At 37.6% G+C, this 26,021-nt stretch overlaps 1 protein-coding gene across 1 annotated transcript in view; it reads right to left on the bottom strand.

Annotated features, from left to right (window-relative positions):
- Positions 1–400: 400 nt before the first annotated feature.
- RNF17 (ring finger protein 17) overlaps positions 401–26,021 on the bottom strand; it is a 46,708-nt gene continuing 21,087 nt past the window's right edge. The window contains exons 17-36 of the mRNA XM_074150843.1: positions 25,840–25,978; positions 25,227–25,380; positions 24,410–24,525; positions 21,986–22,106; positions 21,158–21,272; positions 18,637–18,858; positions 17,521–17,671; positions 16,274–16,392; positions 14,122–14,212; positions 13,160–13,275; positions 12,525–12,832; positions 11,130–11,293; positions 10,385–10,504; positions 9,253–9,333; positions 8,128–8,253; positions 4,897–5,007; positions 3,377–3,533; positions 2,330–2,465; positions 830–1,019; positions 401–499 (exon numbers count right to left, since the gene is read on the bottom strand). Of these exons, the coding sequence (XP_074006944.1) occupies positions 401–499; positions 830–1,019; positions 2,330–2,465; positions 3,377–3,533; positions 4,897–5,007; positions 8,128–8,253; positions 9,253–9,333; positions 10,385–10,504; positions 11,130–11,293; positions 12,525–12,832; positions 13,160–13,275; positions 14,122–14,212; positions 16,274–16,392; positions 17,521–17,671; positions 18,637–18,858; positions 21,158–21,272; positions 21,986–22,106; positions 24,410–24,525; positions 25,227–25,380; positions 25,840–25,978 (2,836 nt within the window). The remainder of the gene's footprint in view (positions 500–829; positions 1,020–2,329; positions 2,466–3,376; positions 3,534–4,896; positions 5,008–8,127; positions 8,254–9,252; positions 9,334–10,384; positions 10,505–11,129; positions 11,294–12,524; positions 12,833–13,159; positions 13,276–14,121; positions 14,213–16,273; positions 16,393–17,520; positions 17,672–18,636; positions 18,859–21,157; positions 21,273–21,985; positions 22,107–24,409; positions 24,526–25,226; positions 25,381–25,839; positions 25,979–26,021) is intronic.

Genomic DNA, 26,021 nt, shown 5'->3' on the forward strand with positions numbered 1-26,021 from the left:
ACTGGAACTGGACACTGAGATCAAGTGCTGAAAATGAAGGAAAACAATTAATTTTGATTGTTTGGTCAGAGTACGCTGTCACACATCTGCAAGTTACCTTCCTCTGTTACTAGCAGCAAAAGCTCTTTCTGTTATACTGCCTTAGGGCTCTTTGTTTCAGTACCTGCTAGTTCTTAAAAATATATATACTGTGGGCTTCAGTAATATGTATGTAAAGAAATTCAATTTTTTAAACAGCATTTTATTTTATTAAAAGAGTGGAAGTATGGACAGAAGGGATTTTTTAAAAAACAAACTCTAATTGTCAGCATTACTGACAGTTAAGACTTTGCTTAAAACTTCTGAAATCACCCCTTCGCAAAGGTATGAATCTGTAGTTCATACTCACTGTACTTACACGTTACTCATCCAAATCTGCAAGTCCCATTTCTATCAGCTTCATATGAACTAGATTTTCATCACCTTCATACAAAGAAATGGTGACCTCTGGTGAAACAGCCTGAAAACCAGAAGTTGACAAGAGTTTTGACAGTAACACATTTAAATCTCAAGCTAACCAAAAGTTATTTTGGTGGCTACACTCGCTGCCTAAACTAAACTGTGAATATATGAAAAATATTTCTGTTTTTAAGTAAAGGAAACTGCCCAGAAACTTGTTTGCAGGATTAAGAACAGCACCACATGATTTTCTCTCTTCCTCAGCATTCCTTCATGGTAAATGGTTCACAGTTTTAAATTATGAGGGTTCACAATGAAACAAATACTCAGGAATTATACTCCGAATTTTAGGCTGCACAAGAACTAGGAGAAGAGAAGAAGTGTTTCTCACAAGTATGGAAGCAGAGAGCTGTTTTCCTTCGACGCACTCCATCATAGCCCATAACGCTTCCACACTCCATTCTGGGGAATAAGGAATTCTTTCCACATTTTCATCATATGAAGCAGGTTTAAATCCAGTCAACAAAGCTCGTACTGCCTGAACAGGGTACTTCAGCAGATGATAAGGTATGTGACGCAATCTAGAACAGAAGTGAAAAGTGTTTGCCTGCAACAATCCACCTGTCAAGCAAAACTGTCAGTATGGCCATCAGAACAGCGTAACAATTCATACAGTAGATTTATGGTGTGGAAACTGGGATCAGTCCCTGCTCTACAACCTGCTGATGGTCAGACCGCACAATTCCTCAGGTAGGACCAGGCCCTTCGAAAGGAATTCAGCACAGTAAGAAGCAGGCCGGTATCGTATAGACCCCTCCAGGCACACTGACTCCTCATTACGGTGCTTGGGGAAGAGTCTAAGCACAAGCCATCACAATGCAGGCTCCAAATCTGGTGTGTCTGGAAAATGACAGAGACCTTTGTGGTCCAAAGTGCTTCATGCCTGGATGTGCTCTAGTCACAGTACTGGAAACAAGTACCTTGGTTTTATATTGTCACCTCCCCATTCTTCTATCCTTCTATCCCAGAAGCAAGGGAATGGGGAAGCACAACAGGAAGTGCAACCCTGTAGAACACACACTCTCTCCCATGATCCCAATAGTCTGTGAAGCAGGAAATCTGTTCAAATCCCTATTTTGCCTCATCTGCAGCCAGGACCTGTAGATTCACCAATGAGCTCAAGATCAATTCAGTGTGATTAAGCGATATATATACCAAGTGCAAGTACTTCAAGAGAGAAAATTCAGACAAGCTTAGGGGACCCTAAAAGCCTGGGGTGTTTGAGAGACTTAGCTGACATCTGTGTGCCAGCACAGGAGCAGTTTCTAGGGTGGCTCAGCACCAGGCAGAACAGGGCTTTGAACTTCCAAATTCCACACAAGCAGCCTGGGGTGTGTCCCACTCAGATATTCCCTTATCTTACTCCCCAGCTGTGTTCCATGCAGACTGCAGTCACACAGGATCACAGGATTTGTTTGTACACCTGAAGGGCTCAGTCCCTATTTTCTGTAAGCTTCTTGGGTGCAAAAGCAGATTATAAACCTAAGCTTACTTCACAGGTTAAGTAACCTAAAGATGATGGAGAAATTTGATAGTGTAATAATGGGCTTCTCAGAACAACCTGAGAAAGGGAAGTAGGTGCACAACCACATACCCTGCTGACAGAATTTATTTAACCAGCCAACCAACTTTCTCTCCAATTGAAATCTAATGCTGAATTATTACATACATCTACAGTTGTAGATGTACATTGTATTATGTATGATATTGTATACATCTACATAAAATAAATAATAATAGTAAACATACACTTATTTATAAGTACATATCTTATAAAGTAAGTGTATACATACGCACATATTTTACATGCATTTTTTTCTTACGTATTTACCTGCCTGTTGGGACAACTGAAAAACTACCATAGTCAACAAACTGAACCAGGATCTTAACAGGGTCAAATTCTTCAATGGAGAGGAGCTTTCCTCTATACCATAAACCATCCTGGTATTCTACAAGGCAAGGCATTTCTGTAAAAAGAAAAAAACAAACCACTGAACACCTCAAAATATACTCCCAGTGCAGCACAAACTAACTGAACTTGAAAAATCCATCCTCCTTGTGACCAAGATTAGGTTTTTTCTTCCTTCTCTAATTCACTATTTTTTTCTATGCATCCTCCAATTCACAATCATTAGTATGCAATGATCAAGTCAATGATCAAAGTCAAGTGGCTCTACCTCACATGGCAACAATAAGAATTAACAGAAAATTGCTTGGTAAAGATTGTGATCCAAACTGTTTAACATTTAATCTTTTCCATTTCAACTCATTTGCACATTTCAGTTAAGTAAACAGATCGATCTGTAAGAAAACAGACACTGGAGGACACAAGGCAGATGCCGCCTAAAACCTCAACCAGAATTTTACTAGTTGGTAGAACCAAATACCAGCAGTAACTGCTTTCTTCACAAAGTTTTAGACCCACATTTTGTTATTTTTTTATTTTTTGTTATTTTAGGCCCAACAGCTGTGGACAAGAGAAATAAAGCCCAACTTTTGTCTCAAGGGAGAAATCCAGAATAAGGTAAAGTGAGGCTCTTCAGGGTTCACATAATTTCTAACTCTTGATAACATAATTTTTCTGTACATAAGTTTTGTCTTTTGAATATTTAATAGCAAGATTTTCAGCTACAGCTTCATTGACAGTCACATTAAGGGAAAAGTTATATTTTTGCAATCTAAGCTCAGTTTATCAACTTTAACAGGTCTCCTCTGAGCCTCCATTTTTTTTTTTTACACTCCTGATTGTAGTGTAGCTCTACTCCTCACTCTCCAAAGATTTTATTGAAAGATTCACAGAATATAGTTATTCCTATTCTTCAGAAATAACTTCAGGCTTTTGTACGAAACAACAGGGAAAATAAACAGGCTAATGTACCTCTTTGGAAGTGTGTCAGAAGAGGAAGAGACTCCACGCTTTTATTGCACCACTTCAGGGCTTCATCAAGGCTCAACACCTCCGAGTCACAGCTGGCATCTCCCTCTGTGGCAGACTGCTTCATAAGGTTCTTAGAAGGATCAAAGCAAATATATACCTACTCCAAGAAAAGGCTCTCATATTACAATCGTTGCAGACTACTCAGAACCTTCAAATTCCATTAGGGATCAAGCATTACTAGATTACTTGTTCCTGTCTTCAAAAGGTTCAGCACATCCTTGCTTTTTTTTCCTCAATTTATGAATAATTTCATATTTACACAAAATTATTCCCCAAATCAGAAGTGACTAATGATTTATTACCACCATATTTCAGCGTTAAAAAGAATAAAAGGTACGGACATATTAAAGAATATATCCATATAAAATTTCACAGCTGTGTCTTATTGGGATTCTTCCCTCCTACTAGTTAGTAAATAACCTCACTTCATAATACCAAACCAGAAACTAATTTTAAAGTTAATGAAAGAAGAACTTTTGAAATGGAGTTTTGTTTGCTACACAGACATTCCATTCACCTAATTTATAACCAGGTCACCAGCATAATGCTATAGGTCAAAGAAATGAAAACTTAAACAATATGCACAGTCAAATTAAAATCCACATAACAGCTTCTAACAAAAGTGATTATTTTTTTTTTTTGGAAGCAAGCCATTTCAGAACATTAAGATACTTTACTGATAGTCAAAAAAAATTAATGATTAGGCAATTATTTTTTCTAAACTCAGCATTATAATTCACTGGCCAGGAAGAAAATCAATGTTCGTTTTCTAATTTGTACACAATATAATCAAGCCACAACACCAACATGCAACTGCTACTTAAATCTATAGGAGTCCAGAGCAGGATCTAGTGTTTACAATTATATACCATGTTCAAAAGCAAGAGTTCAAATCATTTGCACAAAATGAACAAAAAAACCTGTTATGTTTCTCCTGCAAGAGAGGAAGCAGAATACACAACTTTAGAAAAGGGCTTTTCTAAAATACCCAAACACTTCCATCTCGTATTTAGTCAAAGCAGTTTACACAAAAATCAATGATCAATCAGTGACAAAAGGCAGTAAAATAAAACTAACAGCCAGAAAATGTTCAGGTTATTGTACAATGTTCCAGTAATTTTATTTTTGGAGAATAAAGAAGAGATAAACCATTATTGTTCTGCCAAGTTAAATCCCATGACCTAATTTCTTACATATCAGAAAACAGCATTGCAATTCTTAAAATTAATTTTTTTTTAGGGAAATGGTCAGTATTTATTTCTCTGCCCCTACCCAAGAGGATATTTCAATTAAGATTTCATTGAGATAGTTGCACTGCACAGTCACCTCTATCAATAACTCAGTAGCATTTTACTTTTTTGTATTATCTAAAATTGTTAGCCATGATTTCCTTTTCACCAGCACAATGGGACTGCAACATTTCCTGTCTGCAACAGATACAAGACATTTACAAAACGTACCTCCTTAGGGGACACCAAATGTGTAACTCTGACAGGAAAGGTATCTCCTGGAATAGGTAGTGGTGGCAACGTGTATGAAGGCAAGACAGGAATGTCTCCTAGAAGTAGCTCCTAGACCAAGACAGACTTTAGTCAAGAATCAGGAGTTATGCAATAATGCAAACAGCATGTCCTTGATGAAAAAAATATTAATCAACATTTCCTTTCAATACTTACTAGGTTTTTAAAAACAGCTTTAAAGTTAACACAACAGAACTAGTTAATTAACTTTCAAAATATAAAGCACATATCTTTGAAATGATCTTAACATACTGACTTGCTAACTTGATTGCTGTTAATTCAAAAATGCATTCAATAATGGAATTCCCTTTAAACAGAGAAAAGATTTAGAAAGAACTGAAACAATTAATTGACAAAGATTAAACCATGCCCAATGTTACTGCTGTTTGCCAGAGGAAGTTACTCCTTAAGAGAAAGGCAAAGGATAATTTAACTCCTTCGCCACCAGAATTATCACTCCTTCAAAAAGATACCAGATTTTGCCAAGCACAGATAGATATTGTCTCAATAGCATAGCATGCTCCATTGTGTCTTCTTCTAAAACCTTGTAATTTACAGTATGACTTCCACATGCCATTGATTTGTTAGGTTCATGACAAAAGAAACATTGGTGCATTGAATTATGCCTTTATAAGTATGTACAGCACATAGCTCAGCTAGATCAGAAGTCATGACTTCACTATGATACATAACAAAATGTACAGTTTTTCTAAAGTACATTCTATTTTTACACATCTACTTGATGAATATTTTTGTTCCAGACATGATGAAAACAAGAAGTGGGAACAGCCAGATATATGTAACTGCGAAATAAAACAATAAATTCTGACATAAGATACAATACAAAAGCCCATTGTGCTACCCAGACTTAACTAGGAAAAAACAGGTTTTCCACTGAAAGTATGTACTCCAAACATCTATCTTGATAAATACTAGTAAAGAAAGGAAGTCTGACTGTACCGTAGATGCATGCAATCTAAATGTCAAATTTCTGCAAAACAATCAGGAACACTGTGACAGGCCACCTGACTACACCTGGCTCTAAAGATTCAACTTAAATTCCAGCTCATTCCCTACTGAGCACTGCAGGTAGCTCAGCTGGCTATCTTAGTCAGCTCTTCCATGTGTCTTGGAAAGAAAAGCTGCATTTGCATTTTCTTCGTTTTTAACAGCCTTTTCTTAGTCCAGTTGTAAATACTGGTACTAAAAAGATGTTCTCCCAAGACATCTTTAGGAGTTACCTATTTCAAACATTGTCCCCCATCCTTTCTGCCTTTGTGTCTATTCTTTAAAAATCTAAAATGGATTACATTCCTTATTACATCTCTAACGCCACGGCAGAAATTATGTATTTATAATTTACACATCACATCATGCTGAAAAGCACTCTTGTGGTCCCTTATTAAATATGCAGTATTAAGAACTTAATCCAAACTAAGTAAATGGTAGGCTGCAGTGCAGTGTGTTATGTTGTACTTCCTTCTCTACCCCACGCAACGCTGTGTTTATGAACAGCCCACATGAGCCCACCCAGTAGCATGAGGCATTAAAGGTATTTTTGGGATGATGAAGACCGAAGTGATAGTCTGGCAAGTCTCAAGATTCTGTATTTCCCCAAAACGGACAGGATATCTTAGACTTTACTCTTATATTGACAAAAGGGAAGCAGAAAGGTCTTTCTATCCAGGTGTCTGCAGAATGCTTTTCCACTAGCCTTGTTGCAAACACCAAAGACAGAACAGGTCTTCTTCGTGTCCGAGATGGTAGGACTGACGAGCAACACAGCTGGCCTTCAACCCACATGGCTGGCCTTCGACATGTGTCCACAGTCATTTGACATCCCCATCCTTCATCCATACCTGTCCTGATAAATTCTTAACAAGGAAACAACTTGTTTGGGGGGCTGACACGCAATACAGTTAAATGCAAAAATAGTCTGTATAAGGAATTTAAAACTGATTTTGGTTCAGGTGGTTAGAAATGGTTTGTAGTCCAACTGCTGTAGAAAAAGTAATTCTAAAAATTATTGTTAGTTAAGCCTGAGCTCAGAACAAAGAGATTAAAAACGTGTCTGTCAAATGAAGCAAGGTCATAGTCCCCCACGCCTGAATATACGAGCACAAGGCAGCACCTGGCTACTCAGTTCTGATTCACAGTGGTAGAGAAACAAACAAAACCAACCAACCAAAAAACCTCCATCAAAAAATACCACAGTATAATGGTCCTGTATATATAGGCAAGTATGCAAGTGTGTATATGTGTATACACACAAACATACATTTATGTACACATACACTTAGAATGAGATTCACTGCTGCAAGGTCACCACGCTTGGTGTTCTGGTGTACTCTCCAATGTCCTACTGAGAGACTGATTTACAACTGGGTTTTCCATGGTTACTCAGTTCTAATAAACATTGAAAGATTTTTGTAACTGCACCACAAGTCCACTGGTATACATGTCAAGACTTACATCAGTAGCATAATCAATATTGCAAAATCATTTTCTGAAGCAGAGACATGTTGGAATGAAAAATACACTGGCAAGCTTAAACAGAATTAAGCAGAAAAATATGACAAAGTCTTAATAATTTAAATAAACCTGATCCTCAGATTTCAAGAAAAACCCAGAGAAATTACCGATCTAATTTTGTGTTAAGACAATAAAGTTTGGTTAAAATCTCAATCCTCCTCTAAAGAACCCTAAATGAGTATCCCAGACACCTGGAATGAAGAACCTAGGTAACACCCTTAGAAATCCCTAGGTTTATGTTGAACACTTGATTAAATTTACTTTTGAGTATCTTCATCCTTTTATATATTTCTATGAATAACTAATCCCTTCAAGTGATAAAAATATTATCCTATTCCTATCCTCTTAAGTGTTAGAGGAACACAAAAACTAACTGGACTTTAAACAGAAATGCAGGAATCTCTTTTCAGGAATGAGTCGGAGAACAAAATCTTAGCAATTCATTATTCCATACAATTGTAGCAACATATTCTATCTACAGTTGCTATGCTACAGAGCTGTGCACTTAGTTTTACTGCTGTCACATCACAAAACCGTACAGAAATGTAAAAAGAAGTAACAAATCAAAGGTCACAACAAGCAACTGAGTAATCTTTTTAGTGCCAGAACAACAGCAAAACACACACACACAAATCTCACCACCTTTAAGACGTCCTGACAATCTTCAGCCACGCAGTACTTCTGGTATGCCATGAAGGAAGAAAGTGACATTCCACCAAAATACAGGTTGACGGATAATTTGCCCCAAGGTTTATCTGGTAATTCCTACTTACACAGGAAAAAAATAAGATTGTAACAGTAACAGCGTGACTGAGGTTTTAGAAATAGTGACCAGGAAATTCAAACCTGTCATTCCTACATGGACCATACTCATTCATCGAAGATATAAAACTAATAAGGAGGGCTACTAACGTAACTTATGACACAAATGGGAATATATATCTCTGGAAAGGCAGCACTGCCTACCCAGTGTAACACCGAAACACCCCATGTTTCCTCACTCAATACTACAATTTATCATTAGAAATTAAATTATCAGACAATACAGATTACGTGTTTCCCTATAATGTTAGTGTATTAATTAAGCATGTCCATACTTAATTATGCCAAATATAGCATAGCAGCCTTCCAATATCTGAAGGGAGCCTACAGGAGAGCCGGAGAGGGACTCTTTGTCAGGAAGTATAATGACAGGACAAGGGGTAACGGTTTTAAATTGGCAGAGGGGAGATTTAGATTAGATATCAGAAAAATTCTTTCCTGTGAGGGTGGTGATGCACTGGAACTGGTTGCCCAGGGAAGCTGTGGATGCCCCATCCCTGGAAGTGCTTAACGCCAGGCTGGATGGGGCTTTGAGCAACCTGCTCTAGTGGAGGTGTCCCTGCCCATGGCAGGGGGGTTGGAACTAGATGATCTTTAAGGTCCCTTCCAACTCTAACCATTCTATGATTCTATGATGATTCTATGAAATTTTAGTAACTTACAACTGAATTTAGAACAATTTATGTTGTTGGTAGGTTGCTTGTCAGAACAACACCACAGAATACAAATAGGACCTAAAAATACTAATACCTCTAAAGGACACATTTAAGTCCTGAAAACTATAATAAAGTCCTAGGAAAAATAACTTCAGCTTTGGATTTTATTTTGTCTAAGGAATACATTTACTGCTATACTCCACTTACTATTCTTAATGCAAGTTAGAAGAAAAAAAAAGAACAAAAAAGTAAGCCTCATTCCACATCTATGAATAAATTAAGCTACCTGAACATGTATTTCAACCTCTTCATTTGTAAGCAGTTCTTGAAGGCAATCTACTGCATCCTGCTGCCAATAATTTCCAACCTACTTGGTGAAAAGCAAGAAACCCCCACGTTAAGATGCTGACAGATAATATTCTTACTATTCTTAATGTAGTGAGATGAAAATACGCACCTATCATTGAAAAACTTATTTGAAAACACACACCAGTATTTGGATTTGTCTACAACAGTTTAGACATTGTCTGCTATTTGATACACTGAAACTTACGTGTGACAAAGCCAACCAGCAATTTTCAGATCTTGAAGTAGATCAGAAAGATGCTGCTGGTGAAGTCTAACCTTTCCTAGACTAGATGTAATACCGTATGCGTGCACAGTTACATGAAGCATAACCCAAAAATGCAGAATTCCACTTGGAGATAACTTAACATACAACAGAAAACACAGGATACTTTAAATACCTCTTTTATTCCCTGCAGTATCTGTTTATGTCCTAACCCATAGGTTTGCAAGCCCATCTTTCTTAATCTGTTAGTTGATCTGCTTCCAACAGTAAAAAGGTTTTCTTTTAAAGTAAATTTAAAAGCAAATTAGTCATTTCAGTAATTGACATTTACTAAATGCACCATTCAAATTTGACTAAAATGTGATATGTGAAAATGCTATTTACATATCAACTACTTACTAATAAAACCCCCAAAACAATTCACTTATATTAGTTTAGCATAACATTGTTTCCTACACAGCTAAATTCAGAACAATAGAAGCACTTCTGTAGGACTCGAAGATTTAAAATTTTCTGGCAATTTTGCATTAAGTAATCCAGGCCTTAATTCTTGTTGTTGCTATTGCAAAATGAAGCACCTGTCAAGAGTTATCATTCTGCCAACTACTACAGAGTCCTGTCTCACTAAGATTTAATTACAATTAACAGTTGCTTTTGAAGAACGGTCACTTCATAAAGCAATCTGGCATTTCCCGATAAAAGACTGCCTTGCTGAAATGATCCTTATCAGCTATTTTCCTTGTAGGCAAGAAAAAAAATACCACAAACTAGTCTCACCCTTTGTATGACGAAACAGTGTATTGATTTGAGTACCTACTAAAATGTCTTCAAATTTACCATTACTCACTGGTATTGTCTTGTAGAGCTCACATGGTATGCAAAACGGAGGAATATCAGTATACGATGTTGTTGGATACAGATGACACTGAGGAACCATCTCTATGCAGCCACGGTCTATGTACTGTACCTATATGAAAAGATTTCCTGAAGTAATTCCCATTTTCTAAGTCAAGTTTATTAAGAGAAAGGGTTCATTTACTGGTATGGCAGATTAGAAGTCCAGTTTCTAAACTTGTCTTGCAAGAGAGCCGTCCTTTTGTGTAATTATCTACAGCAGTTTAAAATTGGAAGAAATAAAACATTTGTGAACTAGGATAGCATCAGACTTGCAAATCTACATTAAAAAAACTTGAGCAGACTCAAGAGTTTAGATAAGATTAACCACTAATTAGAAAATTTTCAAAGCATTCCACATACGCTAACAACATCAAAAGAAGAAAAAACCTAGAAGGGATTACTTACAGGCGATCAAAGGTAGCTTTTTACTTAAGAATATTGATCACCATTAGGGAAACTATTGGAAAAATTGTGATAACTGAAACAGGCAGATAGAATTAATCTTTAAAATAAATGTAAACATCAGGACAGTTATCACACTTTTAAGCAGAACAAGGATCTGGATAATCAGGCCAGCTGAACGAAAAAAGGGTGTGATCATAAATTTATTTCAGAAGATTAGCTTATTTGCCTCCCCCACATTTTTTTTTTTTTTCAACATAATGCACACACACACAACAGATAATCAAACTTACCTGGAGAGTACCACCACCAAATTCTACAACTTTACCTCGATACCACATGGTATCTGATCCTCTTACGACACAAGCTTCTCCCTTTTTCCAGCAGTAGGATTCCAGAAGACCAAGGCACTTGAAGTTACTTTGTATTTCAGTCATCAATTTGTTTAGTTCAATTTCTGGGGGGAGAAGGGAAATAAAATTCAAAATAGCATATAACATATTAGTGCAAATTATTTGAATCATTAAAACCCAGCAGATTCAGATGAAGACATGTATAAACATAAAATACACGTGCTGCTCAAAAAATGATTTCTGACACTGACACAATACATACGTTCAACTTCTAGTATATGCAAACAAGTTACTACTTAAACAAAAAGTAAACTGCATTTCCAATTGTGAAGCCATTAGTGATTCTGGATTCTAATCTCGGAGAAGAGTCTCTAAATTTTGCAACTGACGCTTTGGCAGCAGTAATCACAGAATCACAGAATCTTCATGGTTGGAAGGGACCTTTGAGATCATCAAGGTAATAGAAGAGCCTCTCCCTGAACAAGAAAACAGATTCCCAGAGACAGTGGTAGGAAACCATGAAACAACACAAAACAGATGTCCAGAAGACCCTCTTCTGCTATGGGTACAGTTTACAAGAAGAACAGAGTCTTGGGCAAGTAAGGTTACTGTATTTTGAAATTCAAAGTTTTATGATATGATCTAATAGGTAAATGTATTTTTAGAGTAAAAAAAAAAAAAAAGTTCTCATATGGAACCGTTTCTCTAAAGCATAATATATTATCATGGTACTGAAGCCTGACACTCCATCTGTCAGATGAAAACGTTTCTCTTTCAAATAGTACAAACAGAAAGTATTAAGCGACACAGAATCTATCACAGAACAACACAGAGCCCAAGGAAACTGGGTACTGAGCTCACAATGAAGGACAAGAATCCGGTAATATTTGAGAACCAGGCTAACTTGCGAGAATCTTTATGATTTTATCTTCATTATTATTAGTAAAACATATCACAGTCTCAACATTATAAAATAAAGCACTCCCAATGCTGCCTAGAGAAGAGAGGCAAGAGACCCGCTCGTCCAAGCACCAGGGGTGTCTGGGTGTCCTGGGAGGTGGGAGGAGAGCCGATGCGGATGGGTTATGGACAGGGGCCACTTGCTGGGCCATCTAGGTCCCCTCCACCAGGCAGCTGTGGAAGCTCTCCCACCACTACGCTGCAGAGTAAGGGGTGCCTAGGCCCGCACCCCTTGCCTTCACCAGCAACCTTCCCCAACAGGGATCCCCCAGAACTGTGTTCCGATACAGAACATGTACACTAGAACACATATCTGGTATAGTCTGATATACCAAGGCTATCACATTCATAGACATAATCATATTTTCTTCTTACCAAGTGATTTTGGTATTATATAAATAGTTCCATCACGTCCAACGCAACTTACTACTGCTTGAAAAATTTTTGCTTTGGGTATAGCAGGAGATTTATATATTTCATCCACTCCTGAATGAAGTAGTGCCTTATATGTCTTGCATGAATTTTGTTCACTCTCTGAAACAGTGCTATTTTCCTCCGCAGCAGCATCTTTTTTTGCACGTGGAGCTTCTGAATTACAACCATCCAGTCGCGTGTTCTCTTGCTCTAAATGCACTTTAAGATGTTCCCTGGAGTCTCCGCAATCCACATCAGCTTTATCAGTTCTAGCAGATTCAATCAAATAATGTCAACATTAACCGATCAAGAACATGAAAAGTGCAAAAGAATAAAATAATAGAAGGGGGGGGGAAAAAGAAACACAGAAAGATGGCAAACGCTTGTTAAAATACCATCATCTCATCTACCAACTTAGAGAACTGAAACGTGCAGTGGATACAATTAATAATGCTATACTCAAATAAGTTCACTGAAGATTGAGTTGTGTTGCTACAGATGCTGTCGAGGACAATCCAAACTTTTGTTTTGCTGATTAGCTTATCATGATGTGAATATAAGAGTCTGAAAGAATATAAAAATAAAAGTATCCAAACCTTCTGTTTCTAAAAGCCAAACCCTTTTCAATAAGGTGTTGTGAAATATCAATCAATTGTTCTGTTTCATCTTTGTAAAAAATTTTCACAGTCAATGCACAAGCCACATCGCTTTCCTGGAAAAAAAAAAAAAGAGCGCTGGACAATATATTACAACGTGCATTTCCTCTAAACTACAGGCGTATCTTTCATTTTATTGGTACTGACTGTAAATCAGATGTTGCTGAACAACTGATGCCCACATCAGAAGACACAAAACTTACTTAATTCATGTCACCGTTCCCATCATTTTACCAACTGTCCCAAACATGATATTTAAAAAAGAGTAGCGGAGTAAAACCTTACTTCTTCCCTTAGCTGTTTTATTAGAATGAACTGCCAGATACTTGTTTTCCTCTAGCAGGAGCTTTAAACCACTCATAACTAACTTTGCTCAGCAGCGCTTTTATTTCCAGACAAAGCATAAGACCTCACTGGCAGCTGCCAACAGACACTAAACAAATCAAACTCTCATAATAATTCAGGGCTTTTTTTACCAGTGGAAGAAATAAATTACTAACAATATCCGTACAGCATTGGACTCATTCGTTTGGTTTCTGAGGCCTTAAAATTAATATAGTAGCAGCTGCTGAAACTATTCTCACCAAGAACATGAGCACCTTACTCGTCTGTCCATAAAAGTTGCCAGCATCCAGTCATCCCAAAAATGTAAATATTAGTCTTCTGTAACTAAGTATATCTAAGACTGTATTATTTCCATACTGGGTAGCCGAACTGCTCTGATGCTCCAGCGAATAACAAAATAAAGCAGAAAAAAAGAAAAAGCATCTTTACCCCTACAGCAAAAAGCAATCTAAGCAAGTTCCACTCAGGACTTTTATGAAGAGTGAAAATATTCAGAAAAAAAATAAAATAAAAGACACTCTGAAGTTTTACAAATACCTCTCGTTTTGATTACAAACCTGTGTAATTATTTTTACTTGTGTCCCAGTTAGGTAATCCGATAAAAATTCACAGACTGTTGCTGTCCACTGCATGCTTCCACCTGTTGGTCTAACACAGAACAAATTATTACCTCCTTTAGTACAAGGGAAGTTGGCATCTCCTAAGATTAACCACAAACCCTTCCCTTTACCAAGTTTTGATGCCTTTGGAACCGCCTGTACTGTGAGGGGAAAAAAAGACAATCTTCATTACAGTCAACAGAAAAAGAAATGGTCACTAATTGCTGTATCTATGACAGGAAGAATTCGAAAATAAAACCCCAAAACTTCAAAACTGAGGAGGATCATGAGTTCCAAAAGTATGATACCTGTCTTAACAGAACAAAGGAAAATCCATACTTCATCTGCAAATTGGGCTTTTTATATTCATTCAGGGAATGGATATTATAAACATGATTACTTTTTCTTCACAGTATAGACAGCACCGAACAAACACGTGGAAGGATACCCCTGTTCTCTCTTTTCTACAGCCTAGAAAAGAGAGACCGCCTGTCCATTTTCTGGATTGTTCTGGGCGTCATCTCAAAGCATCTGGAGGAAAAGAAAGCTATCAGAAGTAGTCAACACAGATTCACCAAGGGGAAGTCATGTCTGACTAACCTGATAGCCTTCTATGATGGCACGACTGGATGGATAGATGAGGGGAGGGTGGTGCATGTTGTCTACCTTGACTTCAGCAAGGCTTTTGACACTATCTCCCATAGCATCCTCATAGGTAAGCTTAGGAAGTGTGGGTTGGATGAATGGACACTAAGGTGGATTGAAAACTGGGTGAAAGACAGAGCTCAGAGGGTCATGATCAATGGCACAGAGTCCAGTTGGAGACCTGTAGCTAGTGGTGTTCCCCAGGGGTCAGTACTGAGTCCAGTCATCTTCAATATATTCATCAATGACCTGGATGAAGGGATGGAGTGTACCCTCAGCAAGTTTGCTGATGACAACACAAAACTGGGAGGGGTGGCTGACACACCAGAAGGCTGTGCCGCCATTCAGCAAGGCCTGGACAGGCTGGAGAGGAACCTAATGAAGTTCAACAAGGGCAATTGTAGGGTGCTGCACCTGGAGAGGAATAACCCCATGCACCAGAACAGGCTGGGGGCTGACCTGCTGGAGAGCAGCTCTGAGGAAAAAGAACTGGGAGTCCTGGTGGACAACAGGATGACCGTGAGCCAGCAATGTGCCTTTGTGGCCAAGAAACCAATGGCATCCTGGGGTGCATCAAGAAGAGTGTGGCCAGCAGGTCAAGGAAGGTCATCCTCCCCCTCTACTCTGCCCTGGTGAGGCCCTATCTGGAGTACTGTGTCCAGTTCTGGGCTCCCTGGTTCAAGAAGGACAGGCAACTGCTGGAGAGGGTACAGCAAAGAGCTACAAAGATGATCAGGGGACTAGAAACATCTCTCTTATGAGGAAAGGCTGAGAGACTTGGGTCTTTTTAGCCTGGAGAAGAGAAGGCTGAGGGGGGGATCTGATCAACGTCTATAAATACTTAAAGGGTGGGTGTCAAGAGGATGTGGCCAGCCTGTTTTCAGTGGTGCCCAGTGACAGGATAAGAGGAAATGGGCACAAACTTGAATATAAGAAGTTCCACCTAAACATGAGGAGGAACTTTTCTTTGAGGGTGGCAGAGCACTGGAACAGGCTGACCAGAGAGGTGGTGGAGTCTCCTTCTCTGGAGACATTCAAAACCCGCCTGGACGTGTTCCTGTGCAACCTGCTCTAGGTGGACCTGCTCTGGCAGTGGGGTTGCATCTCCAGAGGTCCCTTCAAACCCCGTATCATTCTGCGATGCTGTGATTTTCAAGAGATCTAATTAATCTCAAATTCTAAGCCAAGGAAAAAAAGCATTCCATGAAATAAGAAAACCCTCTATCATCTGTCTAATATTTTATAATTCATCCTAGAAATATTCTTTCTATAGCAGTTTCTGCTTTACTGGTATGTAGCATAACCCTTATGAAAAAAGGCATTTATAAAACAAATCACAGCCACCATCCCATTTCTTCTTTACTCAAAAAGCAAACCTTACATGATCAGTGCTAACACGGGAAAATATTAAGTTATGTTATTATTAGGTTTCTAGTACTGCTACTCAGTATAAGGGAAAGGCTACCTTATATCTGCCAAGGAACATTCTGTTGCTAATGTCTTAATTATCTTCAGATTTTCCTCAAGTTTTCTTAGACAGCTGATATCCACTGTTTTTTCAGCTCCAGAATCATACAGCATTATCTGTTACAGACAAGAAACACAATAAAATAGAAAAAACCCCAGCCCTCTAAGTGTTACCTGTAGCAAATGATAATTCTAAGCACACTTGACTAGATAAACAAAACTCAAACATTAGCAGGGCTCAACAAATGGCTTTTGCACTGATGTACCCCATCACACAACCCAAATGACTACCACAGCGTACTGAGACACAAAAAAAAGACACAAATGTGCTCAAAAGGGGTTAGACAACTTTATAGAGGCTGTTACTTGAGTGAGAAAATGTCTTTTCCCCTGATTGTTATGTTGGTGCATTTAAATTTGTAAACCTAGAAATGCTGCAATCTCTCTCCTCCACCCCTTGCTTTTTATTCTGACAAGGTTAAATAGCTGTTTGAGGGCTCTTAGCCTTAGGAAACCAGACAATGCAAACCAGAATTATAGGAAGTCCCACTTCTGCTTCCTACTAACAAGACCCATAGGCATAACCTGATGATGGTGGAGGGAACCAATAGTAATCCAATCCTGGATTATCTGTATGATTAAAGCACCACTCTTACTTTTGAGGCAAGCAGTTATCTATTCATGAAAAGCCTCTTCTGATGCTCCTTGCTCTTTTCAAATGAGTGCAACAAAAAAGCATGTTTAAAGTATCACTGTGTGAAAATTTACTGTGGCACAGTGCATCACCATCAGTTTGGGGTTCAAGCAACAGCATGACTACATGCATTCCTGTGGTGCTGCACTCAGTTCAAATGGCTTCACCTTTTGGCAAGGTTTGTTAAATTTGAATTACTGTGACCCTCAGGTTCACACAGCTTCTGGAATCCAAGGTAAACTGTTAGGCTACAGCTTGGGAATCTGTGCTATGTTGCAAACTGTTGTGTAAACATACACAAAGTCAGCCTCAAGAGCCTTCCTCAACTACCAGGTGTAGTTACCTGCTAAAGCTAGCTGAGCTTTGATGATACAGTTATTCTGATTGGCAGCAATGTACTATGTAACTTAAAACTCTTGAAAAAAGCAAAAGGCTGTATAAGAAAATATTAACGCAGAAGTAAGCAGCAAAGATCTGACATTATTTTAATCAATGAATGCATACAAACTCTAGAAATAAAAGCATGAACCCTCTTATGTTAACAGGTTTACCTCTGCACTCGTTTCAGAGACAATCCTGCTTATTTGACCTCTTTGCCACTGTTTCAAATCACATACGTAAACAGCACAGTGCATACCACTTTCCCACTTCATGGACTGTGGCTGGGATTCTTTATAGACGGTAGCCATCTTCTCCTGTAAACTAACATTAAAAAAGACACTTTTCTAGTGGTAAAATTTTATCAGGTGAATGAAGAGTTTATTTAGTTTATTACTGCTTAACTAGCATACAGTGAAATTTTAGTAACTGTTAACAGACACATCGTACTGTAGTTTTTCTTCATGACGATAGAAATACATGAAAACCAAGCTTCAAAACACATACAATCTCATTAAAATTCTGTAAAACTGTCATGTTTTCTAAAACAATGGAATTAATCTGAGCAATCCTGACTCCTCTGTATAGCACTATTTGAAATATGTACTGTTTCCTCTTTAGAACTTTAGAGTGTGGTACTCATTTAGCATCATGACTAATTCAATGGGACCCTAGACAGCTACATGCAAGAAGGTAAAAAAAGATGAAAGAAAGGAGAAACAAGAAGCAGAAGATAAGCAATTTGCACTATGCAATAATACTTCCATTTAACTGTCTTCAAACAGTACACAGTTACCTGAATATCTATCAAAAGAAAGACTGATATATTATGTCTAGAAATTCCCTTAAAACTTTCCTAACAGCATATTAGAATCATGTTGAAAGAAGTAACTTGATTGAAGCTCTATGACTTTGGTCATATAATAATGCCAGTATTACCTAACAAGATTTCTAATGAAGGAATGGAGAGAAGAAAAGGAAGAGCAGAAAGATTTAATTTTTCTGGACAGCGTTGCATTTGTCCAGCTCCAATATTTACTACATTAAAACTGATTTGAAATAGAAGATAGATCATATACTTTATTTGGAATAACAAATATTTAATAAACCACAACATAGTGCTAATGCGTCTTCTGCTCCTATGCCTTCCTCAACAAAGATAAGTCAACAGCATTCAAAGAGTATCCAGTGCCAAATGCAATCCTAACCAGAGTTTTTTTCTAACTATACTTCACAAGTTTGTAATAAGAATGCCTTAACTCAATAAATGTTTCTCTGAATTTTAGTACCTTTTCAGTATACTTTCTGATGACATCCACTGTACAAAAATTTTACTAGGAGACACAACGTGACTAATTCTCGCTTCTAGCTCTTTCTTAGAAAGTGATTTCAAGTCTCCTTCATCCACAGGTTCCACGTTTACAGGATTTAAAGCTTCCAAGTTTTCAGGAATTTCTTCTACAGAAACATCCCAGATTTCATTGGACCTTACAACAGTACTTCCAGTGTACCTGTAAAGAGCATAAAAGTAATCTGAATGAAAAGTTTAAGCACATTTTAAACAAAGTGAAAAAGAGCTCAATAATCAGAGTTCAACCCCCTCTAGTAATTCCAGTATAGCATTATCACTGCAGATCCATCAGAAAAACCAATCAATTTGGAATGAACTTCAGACTCCAAGGTTTCGTCCTGGAATTCTCTATGGACCACTTCCCATCCCAATGCAAGAGTAAGGTTACCGACATTTGCTTGTCAGAAAGTCAGCTTCAGTGGAGTGCTGTGCTCTCCTGCTTATATTGTCTTGTGCTAGTTCAGAGCTGGCCTGGGTACGCCTCAATAACATTAAACATGGAGGAGTAATCATAACCCAAATGTGATTCTAAATGATCTGAAGTAGGTTTAAATTATTCACCAGTGTCTTGCCTTTTTGCAGACATTCATCTTCACAAATGTGAAATTCAGTGAGAAAGCATGACAAACGAGCTCTAAAGGGGTAGAGACCTATGCCCACAGGAAAACAAAGCAAATCAAAACTCCCCAAATCCCCCCCAAAACAAACCCCTTACCCTGGCCCCCGCAATGCAAACATCATTCCAACTTCAAGACACGGTGTAGTGGGTGTAAATGGCCAAGTATTGCTAGCCGGGGAAAAGGGCTGCAAGGTCGACCTCAGAGAAGAGGTCTGCTGGTGCAGAAGAGGGCAGCACAGTGCTGCCCCATGGTGGTCACAGCCCTTTTCAGCCATCTCTGCAACAGACTCCCCCACAGGAAATGGCTGAACCCTTCAGTGAAGCTGGTGGCACCTCTAATTTAATGAAGGGCAGAAAACGTCAGGGAGAGAGAGGAAGGAACAGAGAGAAATAACACAGGGAACACACCAAGTTTAGAAGAGCAAAAGGTATTCTGTGGGGGAAAAGGCACACTCCTGAAGGGACTGCAGCCCACAGAGGGTCCACACCAGAGCAGAGAAGAACAAGAAGGAAGGAGCAGCAGAGAGAAATTGCTGGTCCTGACCCCAACCCCTGCACCGCTCACTGCGGGGATGGAGTGTAACTGGAGGGTATGAGGGGGAGGAAAGGTGCTTGGAATAAACTTGAGCCTGGAAATGGGGGGAGGAGGGCACGTCCTATAAATATTTTGTCTTTTGTGTCCAAATGCCTGAACCAGTAATTAAATATTTATGCAAATTAGTATTAAGTTAAGTTAAATTAAGCCTGCTTTGCCTGCAACAGTACTTGTTAAGCAACTTCCCTGTCTTTATTTTGACCCATGAGTTTTCTTGCTCCTGTTTCTTCTATTTTCTCTCCAGTCCAACTAAAGAAGGGCAAGTGAGCGAGTGACCAAAAAATCCACATCAGTAAAGCTATGCGTTACACAGCAAATTATATTAAAGTAACATACACACTTGACTGCAGGCCACAAGCAGGCATCTAAGTATAGCTGCAACACAATAAAATACCCTGGTGACAGTGACAAAGCAATTCAGCTGTTCAAATTTAAATAAAGCTGCTAAACTTTACAAAAAATCTTACTACAAACTGTGACCGGCACAAGAAAAGTGTTACTGGGATTTAGTTGTATTTCTGAGCTAAAAGATGCAAATCCACTTATTTGCTTCCTGACGAAAAAAAAAACAAATTCAGGAATTCCCTTTTTTTGGAATCAAAACTTCCTATTTAACAATCCTTTTATTTTCATCAGTATCAAAAATCATTAATGAAAGAGTAATTATTGATTTCCATGAATACAGCCCACAGACTGTCTTTTTAAGAAGCCAACAAATTAAATGCAGCAGTGTTATCTCCCTATCAGCCTCATCTCCTCCAGCAGGCTTCCCAGCTCTTCTGTGTGTCCCTGTCATAGCTCACAGAATTTCTGAGTATTTGGTTTCTAGTAACAGATGTTCCAAAGAGATGACTTCCCTTAGGTGCAGGTTAAACACACAAAAGTGGTATTTCTTTTCTTAATACAAGAGAATGGTAACCTTAACGGTAACCAGTTTGGGATGACTTGACACTTACGCACATTGAAGCATGATGCAAACACTTCATCTCCAACTTTTGAATCAATTACAATTTCAATACGTTAGTCAAGATTTAGTTTGACAGTTCAACTTCGCCAAACTGCAGAGTTACACTCTGTAACTCACGTCAGTTGCTGAATGTGATCTGTAATGACTTTATCACAAGTGTGATAAATTCCAGCCACTGGAGATGACATACTAAAACCAGTAATTTTGTTACACAAATTCAGTATTTCCAAATAGTTGTTATACATAGCGTATAGAAAAGTTATGCGCAATGTATTTACCCAGGTATGAAGGATGCTAGGTCTTCTTTAACTAACTGGCAGTTAATACTAAATCTTCCATGAGCAGCAGAGAAGTCAAAGAGCTCAGTAGATAAGACGTTATTATCTAAAACTTCTGTGAATGAATAATATAAACATAATTAGTGCAAATCAATGACAGTACAAAGACTATTTATGGTTTTGGAGGCACATAAATGGTACTAGAAGAATTTTGTAAAATTTGCTTTATGAACATGAACAATACGTAGAGGCTTAGCTTTGCACATATCCGTAAAATTAACTTAAAATACACCAATAATTACAAAGTATTTTTGTACAAAGAAATCCACCAGTACATGTATTTTCATTTATTAGATGGGTTCCAAACCCCCATTCCACACTTGTTCAAAAATAACCAGCTATATATTAACAATAAATGGTATTGAGAAAAATCCTACTAAAGTATGTATCTGTTATATGAATTTTCTTTTTGATTGTGATATTTCAGAGCAGCAGCGATCACACTTCCATGTACCAATAAAGTCAGAAAGAGTCAAAGGTAGCTAGTACTTTTGGAAACAAGCCCATCTTAATAAACCATGATACTTTTATCACTTAATGCTGGTGTGGTCTGTAAGAGAAGACATAAACAGAGCTTTTGTCAGAAGTTGTATCTGTTACATCTCCTCCAATTAATCCATGTTTAAATATTCTCACTGTAAGCTACCTGTCGCAAGTATGAACATAAGCATTACAAATAAATACTATTTAAAATATAAAAGTGCACATTTCTACATGAGTCAATTTAATAATATTTAAATATAAATTAATACACTCTTGACAACTTACCGACAACTGAACACAGCATAAATTTAACTTCAGTCATTTCTTCAAATCTTTCCTTGGCTTCTCTGTTCCACTCATTTGCCCCTTTGTAAGGCTCAATGTGGGCCAGCTTGCACCTGATTGCCTGAAGAGTAACTCAAATTATGTATCAACCATCATATATCAAGACCATCTCATTACAGCCAAATCACAGCCTTTACTTTGCACTCATGCAGGACAGCCTGACAGCATGACCTTGGCTTCTGGTTCCACATTACCATTATTTGATTTACGATGACACCTTCCACCCCCAGCTGGCAGCTGAGCACAAATCTTATATTCAGATACATTCTTGCTTCCATTTATGGTTAGACATAGAATTGGTGCAGACATCAGGAAAGATTACTGCAGAGGTGTGATAAAGCAAGTCTTCATCCTGTTTTGTTTAACATGATGTAATAACTCAGACTCAAGGCATCTAAAATTAACATGACTATACCACTGTAGAAGCCTGAAGAACTAAACACAGAGACACTAGAGTACCAGGGTACCTGTGTCAGGAAATTCCTGCCAGATTTCTGAAAGCTATTAATTAGGAGACATAAAAAGAGACACACAGGAAATCAGACCATCTGAAGTTCTTTGATTATAAGAACTTTTGTTTAACATCATTACTGCAAACTTTGGTGGCTATGCTATGGGTCAATTTTAAATTAACTGTGAATGTTATCGTTTCCTCCTTGTTTATTGCACCGAAAGAAAGAAGACTAACACACATGGAGGAAAAGAGAAAGGAAATAAAGATAATAGAAATAAGAATGTTTTGTCCAGATATTTTTAGGATATAGGCAGTCCGGAACATGAAAATAAGACTGACACACTATGTTAAGCACAAGACTAATTCTAGCCTTGGCCAAGATTTCTGTACCACCCAAGTCCATTAAAACACCTGCAAACTCTATTAATGGGCTGAAAAAAAGTCCGACTTCTCTTGTAACAGCCCAATTCAAATCTCTTAACTAACTTACATTTGAGGCAATGCAATCTGTGATCACATGTGAAGACTTGCCAACACTTAGAGGCCAACAGGATAGAGCTGCACAAGGAACATTCCTTCTCATACTCTTACCTTCTGACTGCTTGATTTTGCAATCTCCTGGGTATTCATGTTTCAAGTAATTTTAAATCCTTAAAAAAATCTTTTTTTTTTTTTATACAGAAAAGATTTGAAACTATAGCAACACATAAGCAGACCCAAGCCTACTGACCTACTACTTGCATTAAAACTAACAGCAACAAGAAGGTGTTACTTCTTAAGCAAACTTGAAGTGTAAACACTTTGCCGGAGTGTTTCACCATAACCTATATATGGCATAAGAATGCTGAAATTTGAGAATAGCTCATGGGTTCAAGTTTTTTTAGATCATTCTCTAGAGGTCATATACCCACCTGTACCCATCACTAAACACCTCCTCCTTTATTACCAAAGTGAGAAGACCTCGTGCTACGTGGCCAAGAGCTGTCAAACTCTAACAGATTTTTCTGAGCATTTGGTCAATAACAAGCAATCAGCTGGCACAATGGGATAATACACATAAAAAAACCATCCCAATACCCTTATTCACTAGCCACTCTGATCAAGATCTGATTAAGAACTGCACTGCAGAACTGCAGTACACACTGCAAGAACATTTTGCCATTTTCCTCTTCCTTGCTATCAATAAAGGCTCAATTATTTTGGCTGAAACTTTCCCCAGAAATATCTGCTCAAAATATGAACAATTAAATCGTTTTTTCAGTAAAAGATCCTGGCCAAACTAAGTTACAACAATCACTACTTCTGGTGCCTGCAACTGGTTAAAACACCCTTATCAACATAGGAAGTTTTTAAGAGCTTAGCATAATTATGGTTGGCAACCAGAACTATTGAATGAACAGCTGAAGAAAAAGGATTATTCTCTACTTATGTGTTTTTTATTTTACAGAAATACTTTGCCATTTACTTTTCCACTCAGTTTTCTGCTTGTTGGAAGGGGAAAACTCCTACAATACCTGAAGTTAGGAAGGCACAAAACTTTAAATCCCGTTAAAAAAACCCAAATCACATTTTTTTAAGAGACTATTATTAGCTTATTATTTGGAAGTGAAAGAATGTAAAAATTCATTTGGCTTACTGTGGAGTAAAAGAAGGTATTTGAATAAAGTACACATACACAATGTATATACACCTCCTCACTGCAAGGTAACATTAAATTTCATTTAAAACTGATTAATATAAAAAAATTAATAAAGAGTTTTCAGTGTGCACCCATAACATATTTAATAAGTCAAATCATAAACCCATGTGAAAAGGAACTTGCTTAACATTTTATTTACCCTCTCTTTCCCCTTCCATCCATTGAGATTCTATTAATTTTGAGTATTTAATCCAGGCAAGCACCAATTTACCTTTTCTGGGAAGCTCAGAAATTCCTTTTTTATCCTGCGTATGTCATTAAGAGTTAAGGTGGCAATATTGCCAACATCAACATATTTTACGGTAACTTCCTGAGAACTCGGCAGCCCTTCAAGAAAAACAACCCAAGTTACTAAAACAGAAAATGAGTATCTGATACAGGTTAAAGCACCAGGATTTCAGAGCAAAATCCATATTTACATCATAATAAACCACATTTTCAAATATTCTATAACCCAATTCAAAAACTATATTCTTTAAGATCCAGCTCTTTTGGGTTCCTGAAATGACAGAGTTAGCATTTTGGTCACCTTCAATCTAATCACTTTATGAGACACTGGCACATTAAATACAAGCCAAGTAGACATGTCAGCGTACAGGCATGCTACAACTGCCCATACAGGCAACATCAAGGTCAGTACCAGTACACCCCCCATCTCCCTCAGAATTACTATGGGGAATTATTAACCCACACTAGTTACACTTAGAGGTTGGCTACAACAGACAAACCTGTATTTCAAACTGTAATAGTAGTTGAAACATTAGTTAAAATAATTATATAGCATTTCAATAATATATAGAAAGTTAAGTACATTGCTTCCTTTATTTAAAAAAAAAAAAAAGGGTATAAACCACTCCCTTAATAGCAAAACAATGTAACATGAATTAGTTCTACTGACTTTATGAACCTACTTGTTAGTGTAAGAGTACCTAGTAAAAATAATGGCTGTTTGTTACTACGCATATCGAGTGTGGGACTCTGATGTAGTAACGCAACCTAGCATCAGAGTGAAAGAATCAATACTTCACCTATAATCTGTGCTCTGTACCAATTCCCATCTTCCTGTTTTGCAATACAGGCTTGGCCTTCAACCGGGCAGACAATTTCCAAGTTTTTCCCATACTCGTGTTTATACGCCTCCTGAATTTTCTTTGAAAGAGCTGAAGAATCCAGGCTCGCTCTCTAAAATAACAAATACAAAATATACATATCAGATCAGATGTTCTTTTTTTCTTAAATGCTATTTTTTTCTCTTTTAAGGGACATTTATTTTCTAATAGCATACATCCTAGCCTTCACCCCCAAGTTAAACAGTGGTTATAAATGCATGAATTTAAGAGCCTAACAGTTGCTGAATATTGCTCTGGTCAATCACCACTCCGAACAGTGAAACACTATATACCCACGTAAGAATTAACCTATGTGACAAAACTGACCAAAAAAGTTAACTTTCTGAAATTCTAAGAATTCCTGGAATTAATCCAGGATTTGTCTCGTCTATTAATTTGAGGAATCCTAAAAATGGGCAATAAGTGACAGAAGTATAATGGAAATCGTAGCTTATTTAATGTAGCAAGAACAAGTAGCTCAAGATTAAATTGTTTAGAGTTTTATTTAACTAGACCTTATTTCTAAACTTACCAACTGGAGATAGAAATCACTTGGGCTATTAACGTGACAAACTACAACAGAGACTTCTTCTCTTTCTTGTGGAATCTTAGGTGGACTATACTGCAAGACGGTATTATTTTCTAACTGACTGGGAAGCTGTGACCTAAACCTAAGGTAAACAAAATGAAATTTTGAATAAACTCTGTCAAAAT

Source organism: Numenius arquata, chromosome 1 (assembly GCF_964106895.1).
Source record: "Numenius arquata chromosome 1, bNumArq3.hap1.1, whole genome shotgun sequence".
Classification (NCBI taxonomy): domain Eukaryota; kingdom Metazoa; phylum Chordata; class Aves; order Charadriiformes; family Scolopacidae; genus Numenius; species Numenius arquata.